We start from the raw sequence: 8,549 nt of genomic DNA, 5'->3' as shown, positions 1-8,549 counted from the left end.
TCTTGGACTTCATACTTCTATTAGCCGTCATGCAAGATCCTTTCCGTTTATGGGACAATGCTGGTTACTACAAGAAGTATCATGCCACTTTCATTGTGGCTTTAAATTAAACGGTGCAGTTCCTGTGAAATTTGAAATTGAAAACAGGTTGCTCACTTTTATTTCGTGAATATTCAAAGACGTCCATGTTATGAAATGGATGAAGTCAAAGCGGCGCTTTATGTTGGACTTGGAACACAATTTATTGCAGTATGCTAATATTCATGCACTTTCCATTACAATAAATAACATTGCAGTTAAAAACAAAAATAACTGGCATGTACTGTTTGTAGCAGTACAAGTGAGCATGTATGTCACATTGAAAGTTTGTCAATCGTTTTTTCTGTTTAATCAATTTCCTATCAAAGTTTTCATAAAAGCTGCTGAGGAAATGTAGTGGGCCGATCAACATTGCCTGAGAATTTCGTAAAAATAATTCATGATTCACACCACGCAAATTTGTTTAGGCAACTGGAACAGTGGATGGTTATTGCCTGGTGACTGTATCTCCAAACAGATGCACTAAACCTACAAAATTCCTTCAAGTAATTAACGTGCTTCAGACTTTTTAAACCACTTTAAAGCTATGAAGCTTTGACCCACCTTATTGCGCTTGTGAATGTGACATAAATGGTATAATTATTTGCATACGCTTCAGTACCAATTAGTTACAGTCACTACCAAATAATAATCTTTAAAATGGATGCAAATAAATGCAGCCCAGATGACACATACACATTCATAACCAGTTAACAACGAAGACTTAAAAAAAATTTGCTCACAACAAGCATGCAGGAAAAGTTTCAAAACATATAACTAGAAGTTGAATGATCAGAAAGTTTTTGGACTAAATCACAAAGGAGTAAAAACATCTTTCTGCCACGTGAGAAAGGCTTTCAGTAGAGAAGAGTTGACTGGAAAAAGCTTGACAAGCATCTACAAAGATGGTTTTAACACTGGTAGAAGAACAAGCAAAATTATGTTCAACTGGTCTCAATGTACTCCCACCAGTCCTTGTCATAACCCTCATGAACATGACGTAGCAGAACATTTCGCCGGGAGTCACAGTACCTGAAGGAATTCAAACTCAAAATGAAAGAGCTTAGTGTTCATAAAAGTTCGTAAGAAATCTACACAACTAAGCAGAAAACATCTGGAAGACGCCTAAGCAATCTTTGCCGTTCATACCTGTATTTATCTTGTACCTTCTGCTTTATCTCGCCTAAAGATGCTGTTGTAACGTCACGTTCAAGGTATTCGCTCAGTAATTCTGTTGCCTTTTCAACATCAGCTTGATTACCCTGCATTAAAAACGCTAGGTTGGAACAGTTTGAACACAAAGCCAAATAAATCATGAGCTTAGCAAAAAACACATTTTTGGCATTTTACGTCAGTATTTAACATGTATACCCAGTAAACAGTGTATAGGCAAAACCATATTAAAAAGAAAATGGTCAATAAAGCCATGTGTATTTCAGACACAGCTAAAAGATAAAGGTACCTCGAATATAATAGATTGGTTGTTACGTTTCAAGAAAAAGGCAAACACGTATGTGTACATAAGTGTCTGGCGACACTGACATAAGACATCAACGGCACGTTTTAAAAACTGAACTTCAATCCAGCTCATGTTCAGCTGCTGCATCTCTTCCATTTTTCTCTTTATCCTTGCATACAGCTGTTGTAAAAATATACCAATACACCAAATAACACAAACATGAATTAAATGCTAAATTTAACTGCAAAATTGAGTGTTAATTTCGCAATTTCAATCTAGCGCAAAGTTGCATAATATAAACTGTGAAATTTACAAATATAATAAAACTAAATTTGAATGTGAGCAATAATCAGCTAGTTACCTTATGCTCAAATTTTAAACTCTGTAAATGATTCATGTACCTATTACAATAGAATAAGTATCGCTGCAACATCTCACGAGAACTCTGTGATTTAAAAATTCATTTAATAGTAATAGGTTTTTAAAGTATTAGTGATTCAAGTTTCATAAAAACTATTAAAACATGGCAGACCACACATTTAAAATTAGTAGAAAATTAAACATGACCATATTTTACCTCTTGTAAGTCCCTGGCTTTCTTTGCTTCCTCTGCGTTATAGCGATTACAATTATACCAAGAAGCACCGTGCGGATCCCATGGACCAAGGCACACCCAGCAAAACTCATGCTGACAAAATGAAAGCAAAATTTGATGCAAAATAACTTCGTAATAAAGCAGCGATAATTCTGTGGTACCTCGAAATTTACCTTGCATGCCTGGTTACGACAAACCATGTGATTACAGCCGCCATCTTTTTCAATGGTAACTTGGCATTTAGGACATTCTTTTGTGTTTGCTGAGATCCAATGCGATGTCTCACTGTCATCGTCACACTTTTTCAACCATTTTCGTAAATGCTTCATTCACCAACCCATGCGTATAATTAGTGCAATTTGTAATTTTTGAAGTTGCACAGTTACAAAAAATTTCAAAAACACCTTACCATACATAATACAGGATCATGCCAAGATTCTCCACAATCAAAGCAAAATTCACGACCACATTCACACTTCACTGGACGTTTGTCTCTGTACTCAACTTTGATCACATGGTGGCAGTCAGGAGCAGGACACCATTTCAGCAATGGATTACACTACAATGGAATGAAGTGCATGCCAAGTAGTGATAATGCACATAAAACAAATACACTTAATTGGATTTTCTATTACCAAATAAACCACAAACAAAACAACTTGCAAATCAATACAAAAGTGATTATTAGATTTTCCTTAAGCCCATACTTTTGCGTTGGCAGTGGTAAATATGAAAGCCCATATGTTGTATTATTAGTACTCTGCAACATCATAACTTTAAATTCAAAACTTTTATATTATGTGTAAACGTGATTTGATACATAAATCCAACAAAACAAGTCCCAATCAACATATTTCATAATGGCATTAATATTAGCTTCGAAATATCGACCATTTCAAAGACAAACTTTGGGCAACAGATAACGCATGAAAGCTGTAATGGCAACCACATAAAAAGCCATTGTGTAAGCTAAGAGGTACTATAAAAACGTCCTGACCACACGTTCTAACATACATATTGGGCCACCGGAGTATCAAATATAAAAATAATATGCTATGCTATGTAAATTTATGATCACAGACGTCTACCCAAGCGACAAGTCAAAGCAGCGGCCTATTTCGTATCCAACAGAGCATACCAGTTTATGGAGGAGTTTAAAATAGCTTTCTCTGATTGTTAAAATTGGCAAGAACATGTAAGATCAACTTTTTTTATACTAATGCACAACATGTAAAATAATCTTATTGCCCAAACATTATATGATTTTGCCGTTGCTAAAACAAGCTATACAACTATATGGTGTTCACTACAGGAGATGGTCATTTGTAATCATTAACAGCCTATAGAATACAAAATTCTAAGTAGTTCAGTATTATTGATTGGAATCCCCTACTTACCATAACAAAACTGTTTGTAATGAGATGCTGATACTTCCGACACACTTTCTGGTCAGTGATAAGATTCCTTAATGCAAGCAAAAATAAAGATTTACTTTTATCCCGGCTATAACACTGTTGCAGATAACAATTCCATTCAAACAACTTTCATAACATTACATTTTGCACAAAACACTATGACTATCTCTATCAACAGTTAATTCTAGCATTCTTAGAATATGTGCAGTGTTTCAATAAACAACCAACTTTTATTGCTCAGCATTTAAAGGCAAAATATATAGTCATATACAAAAAACAAATATCCTACACGTTACACCTATTACAATACATTACAGGGCAAAAAACTGTGTCATGCAAATAGGTTTGGATATTCAATATGCGAAAGCTTCTAAACATGTCTGTATGTCTGTGCGAGTACACTTATTGTTATTCTGTAACATATTATTCACTGGTCAACACAATTATTTGTGCCGGAGATGTTTCATCGATTTTGGGGTATGTTTGGAGCAGTGAATCCAAAAATAAGGTTGTTTTTTCCCATTTGGCTCCAGTTTTTGAGATATTTTCAAATTTTTGGTTCAGAAATGGTGAAAAATAGTAAAAATTGCTAATTTGTATTTTTTTCTTTATCATGATGTACAGAACTCAAAGGGCTTCTTGACATTATTTTGTTTCATTCTTGCATTATTATGTCTAAACCATGAAACCTATGTTGCGATATCGTCCGATGTAGGTCACATTCAGCCCACAAAACAAACTTATTGTGGCCCGGAAGTGCTTGTTGTTGTGGCTCAGCAACAGAGAGTTTGCTTACACCTGTTGTAAAGAGTACCTTACACTAGCTAGACTATAAAGATCAGTAAAATGCAAACAGAAAGTAGCACAGGAACTGGCAGAACATGATAAAATTAGTTCTTTATGAATGACGGCTTGTATGATTTTCTTTTGTAGCGGACATCAGGACAACCACATTTGAGGCTCCAGCAGTAACCTGCCATCATGTGTTGGTCCCACCTTCTTAGGTGCCTTTCTTCCGTAACCTTTATATCCTGGCGAAGACTCTCACCTTTCTCTTAGCAGATAAATCACCCAGATTTTCAGGAAATCTACCTAAGTGTCCGTGGAGGAAATGTACTTTGATGCTCATACTTTCCCCCAGTTCTTGAAAGTTGTGTAACATACAATGTGCTAATTCGACGTAGTTTTCCACTTCGTTTTTTCACAACAAATTTTTTAGCAGTGATTTAACTGACCAAGCAGCAAGCATAATACCAATCATATTTCTGGTGAAATTTGAGCCTATCATAAGTTTGAGAATGGTGGGCCATCAAACATTTATGCTATAAGTTTTTCAGTGCTCAAACCAGGGGAAAAATCGCAATGGCATTTGATTAAGTCCTTCTTCAGTAAATGGTATAGAAGTTGAAAAACTCTTGTCATGATCGCTGCAACTACCACTGATGACATCTCTACATTACCTCTCATGTGGTTCTGCAGTTTTTGATTCTTAAAAGTTTGGCAGTGATGCCAAGACAGGACCAAGAACAGAGTGCAACACTGGTCACCTCACTGATGCCAAGCTAGGATACTCTCCTTTTGTCTTGTTACAATTAAAACCTGTTAACTTTTCTATGCAATAATAACAGTTATTGTGGTGTTTTTGCAGTTCTCTCCACACCATATGGGTACCCCAAACTTCAAGCTTTTCTTTTTCCATTTTCCTGCAACCTCAGCGCTTCTAGACGGGTTTTGCGTACCTTGTGGGGACCCCAATGTATGCAAAACCTTGGTCACCAAGGTTTAACCTTGAAGTATAAAAGAACATTTGCTTGAAAAATTTTGTGATGTTTCCTCTTTGCTTTTGCGTTGTATGTTCACTACAGATGTAACAAAATGAGTCAGGATTCTTGCTGATATTACACTATAGCAGATGAGGATTCGTAAACTCACTTGGCTAAGCACAAGTTATTAAATCTTTGTCAAGCACTTCACCTACAGTATTTCTGCCACTGAGAACTGTATGATCCACAGTATAAGTCTTTGGAATGGAGAGTTTATCAATCTTTTTTTGGATTATCATGCTGTAAAAATTAATCAGTCTGGAAAGTGTTTGTTGTTGCTATAATAACTTCTTCTAGGTGATAAACTACTATAAGGTGTATAGTTTTCTATCAAAATGAGGTTATCCTGTTCCTGGAGTAGTTTTATACCAACTTTATCACAGTATTGTAAATTTACTAAACTTCATATGGTGCCTATGCATGCGGCTAACACGTACTAGATGAAAATATTAAAAAAACAATATCTCAAAAAGTAGAGTCAATTCGGTAAAACCAATGCCATTTTCGGATTCAGTGCCCTAAAAATACCCTAAAACTGTTGAAACATTTCCGGCACTGGAAAAAAAAATTTTTTGTTGGGCTGCATTTAGGGATAGGCCGATATGAACCCAAACCCAAATCGATTCGCCAAAGATCGCCTTTAAGGAAGATTCGGAAAAACACGAATACCACCAATGGCGAGCCCGAATACAATATTACTTATAAATTTACTGACTTTCGTTAAAAATGATGATCTAGTTTCCCGACAAAGCTAAACGAGAGTCAGCAGTACTTACAATGAAAGTCATTTTCCTAACGATTTTGCTTTTTCAATCGTTTTCTAAAAAATATTTTTCAAAAGAAAGCGATTTGTTTATCGATTACATCATGTTACAAGCAATACTTGACAACTTTTGGATGAAATTTTATTGTTTGGTTCTAATACGAATAGATTCGGGATTTGTTCGTGTCGACCATCATATTATTTGGGTTCGCACGAACCCGAATAATCTTTCTCGCGGCACATCCCTAGCTGTATTATCTATTATAACCAATATTAAATACAGGTTTGAGGTGTTGAAGGATCTCTGTCATCAAGGGAAAGGAATAACAATGTGATCTTGGCTGCTACACGATGGTAATAACAAGTAGATTTCACAAATCACAGTATATGACAGAAATACAAAAATGCAACAAACAGCATCATCAGCTTCTGCGAGTAAAGAAATGCCAGAAATCAACAAGGCAACTGCACTGTTAAATCAAAACCAGCTCCATAGCCCAACCAGAAATAAAAACATTTTACCGTTTTTGATTTAAATGTGAAACCGTTTTCTAACTTAACAATGAAGCTCGTTTTGACTTTTATAGTGCATTTGCCTTAATGTTTGCTGATACTTCTTTACTTGACTTGTCCCTTTTGAAACATTGATAATGTAAAATTGGTACAATAACATAAATAAACACCAGTTGAATTAAAAATTGATGTTACATTGCAAGGGTGTATGATTTGTTCTTTTAATTCCCATAAATATTTCCTAGTTCAAATAATATTGCAGTGAATCCTGACTGACTTCATGATAAGACGCAAAAATATTTAAAATGAAGAGTCATTGACTAAAAATGAAGCAAGGATTGGAGGATATCGTAAACTACCAAGATTTATCAATACAAACAATGCTGAAGGTAGTTTCTATCTCGACCTACATTTAACGAAACCAAACACAAACTGACGGGCAATACAAAACAGAAAAATACCTGAATAGTAACTCAACAACCTATATCATACAATTCTGAACAAAATAGAGGATATCTACAACAATACTTACATCACTACGGCATCATCCACAATAATATCACATTCAAATTCTGGGCAAGATATTGTCTAAACAGAAACAAGCCAAAGATATGAACAGTATCGGTAGTGCAGTATCGGTATTTACAATCAAGGTGACCTATTACAGTAATTATATCTTCCAGCTGTAATATCATGTATCAATAAATGTAATGCCTTTAAGGGATATCTACCTGTGACATGCCTTCATCTATAATTTTTGTGCAAAGATACTGCGACCAACATCCCTTGCAAAATGAATGGCCACAGTCTAATCCAGTCATGAACTAAAAATAAATGATAAAAATTTAACGATACGAAAAATAACACAGTCAGTTCTTGACACAACAGCAGTCAAACGTCATCATCATCCATAATACTTACAAAATATGATACTTACTGAACTGGAATAGTTATTGCAACATATTTCACAAGCTTGCTCAATACTTCTCCCGCTCTGTAAACATCATAAATATACACATGGATATAAAGACGTAATAGATATATACATTATTAACATAAACACTGCAAACGTTATATATATAATATAACAACATTTCAATGTTTTGTGGTGTTGTTTAATTAATAGCTCTTCACTATTTCGCAAGTTACATTTCAATTCACTATGTGAGGATTTAAAAACTTTGGGAGATTTTCATTGTTGTTGCCTATGTAGGCTACCTTTCTTCTTGCGAGTGATTTTGATTTCAATGGACTAATAACATGAGCTTCTGCGAATATACGTTCTTGATTTCCTTCATACTCGTAGTACTTTTCCAATAACAACTCTTTGTCCCAGTTGAAATGAGCAAGTAATATCCTTAAAGTTGTAGATGGGATCTGTGAATGTACATGAAGCACATCAAAGCGATGGAAATAAATAGTGTAGCTTTGAAGAACTGCAGACTAAAACTGTTGAGGAAGATTCTTACATTGACTATGTCATTAACTTCTCTTATGATTTCGTTCATAAGTCCAACAACTTTATCAGCGGACAAGCATTCATATGGATAAGGATCGTCGTCCCCTAAATCTGGGTTATAAGATGAAATTCTGGCGTCAACAGATGACTCGCCAAGGTATCCTTCATCTACTTCAACATCCTCGTTGTCAAAATTGTGTCCATCATCGTAATCATCTGGATCGATATCATCCTCATAGTAATCGTCATCCGATTCCATGCTTGTCTTTCTTCTATTGCATTACCATCAAAGAATGGAGAAATAGGGGAAAATGAGTGTAGAGCTTATAGATATACCATAACTTGTCTTTTCCAATTCCTCAAACACAACACATGGCACAGTTTACCGTTAGCCAATAATATATAACCTGTCACATGTTGAACAAGTTTGGGCTTCATCAATAC

At 35.2% G+C, this 8,549-nt stretch overlaps 1 protein-coding gene across 1 annotated transcript; it reads right to left on the bottom strand.

The window, feature by feature from the left end:
- Positions 1-142: 142 nt before the first annotated feature.
- LOC143444285 (E3 ubiquitin-protein ligase arih1-like) lies at positions 143-8,538 on the bottom strand. The gene is made up of 13 exons (XM_076943475.1): positions 8,116-8,538; positions 7,865-8,023; positions 7,584-7,640; positions 7,378-7,470; positions 7,179-7,234; positions 3,530-3,596; positions 2,542-2,691; positions 2,306-2,455; positions 2,115-2,225; positions 1,899-1,982; positions 1,541-1,717; positions 1,228-1,340; positions 143-1,110 (listed from the first exon to the last, which is right to left on the bottom strand). Exons 1-13 carry the CDS (start codon positions 8,362-8,364, stop codon positions 1,023-1,025), a joined length of 1,554 nt encoding a protein of 517 aa, XP_076799590.1. The 5' UTR covers positions 8,365-8,538; the 3' UTR covers positions 143-1,022.
- Between the last annotated feature and the right edge of the window lie 11 nt (positions 8,539-8,549).

Source organism: Clavelina lepadiformis, chromosome 1 (assembly GCF_947623445.1).
Source record: "Clavelina lepadiformis chromosome 1, kaClaLepa1.1, whole genome shotgun sequence".
In the NCBI taxonomy this organism is placed as follows: Eukaryota; Metazoa; Chordata; class Ascidiacea; order Aplousobranchia; family Clavelinidae; genus Clavelina; species Clavelina lepadiformis.
The sequence above is the reverse complement of the archived record's forward strand: the minus strand, read 5'-3'. Positions and strand labels throughout refer to the sequence as shown.